At 47.4% G+C, this 705-nt stretch overlaps 1 protein-coding gene across 1 annotated transcript in view; it reads right to left on the reverse strand.

Moving 5' to 3' along the window:
* Nucleotides 1-556: 556 nt before the first annotated feature.
* ADGRF5 (adhesion G protein-coupled receptor F5) overlaps nucleotides 557-705 on the reverse strand; it is a gene marked incomplete at its 5' end in the record, with an annotated part of 61,192 nt that continues 61,043 nt past the window's right edge. Inside the window, 1 exon segment of the mRNA XM_015415581.1 lies at nucleotides 557-646. Within this exon segment, the coding sequence (XP_015271067.1) occupies nucleotides 567-646 (80 nt within the window).

Below are 705 nucleotides of genomic sequence, written 5' to 3' on the forward strand. Positions count from 1 at the left end.
ACACGAAACAACCCCTGAATAAAAAGAAGGTTGAATTCAATTTTAGTGCAGAATGGGGGGAAACACACACACACCCCAGAATAAAAAGAAGGTTGAATTCAATTTTAGTGCAGAATGGGGGGAAAACCTGGATTAAAAAGAAGGTTGAACTTGATTTTGGTGCAGAATTGCTTGGAGGGCACCGCGGTGAACATGGATTTAAAGGAGAGTGCCGAAAGGGCCATTGTTATGTACAACTAGTTGGCCGTGGCTACAACTGGATCGAGGCCAAAATGGCCTCTGTGACTAGGGGATACGACAGTGCTCTCAGACACGAAGGCATCCCGCATCTGACCACCCTGGAGCCCACATGGCTGGCTTGGTTCTCACACAAAGGCGGTCTTCATATTCACTGTCCACGTGTCACGCGGTGCACCGGAGAAATGACGTGCCACATTAATACGTCACAACACTTTGCAGCCGAGGCAGAAGCAAAATTCCCATTATTCACAGATTCTTCCCGATTGCTTTCTCTGGAACGAAGCGATGCCCTGAGGACCTTTCAAGAAAGGCAGGTGCCCGTATCATCAGGTCAGCAGAGAATACGCTTTGGAAGTGTTTTCAGAAGATGAAGAGGGCGATTCCATAGAAGAGACTTGATATTTTCCTGTGACACGAAAGCAAAATGACGTTTAGAAAGGGCTGTTGGCGATACGACCCACGTAA

This window comes from Gekko japonicus, unplaced genomic scaffold (assembly GCF_001447785.1).
Source record: "Gekko japonicus isolate JY-2015 unplaced genomic scaffold, Gekko_japonicus_V1.1 scaffold2177, whole genome shotgun sequence".
Lineage (NCBI taxonomy): Eukaryota > Metazoa > Chordata > Lepidosauria > Squamata > Gekkonidae > Gekko > Gekko japonicus.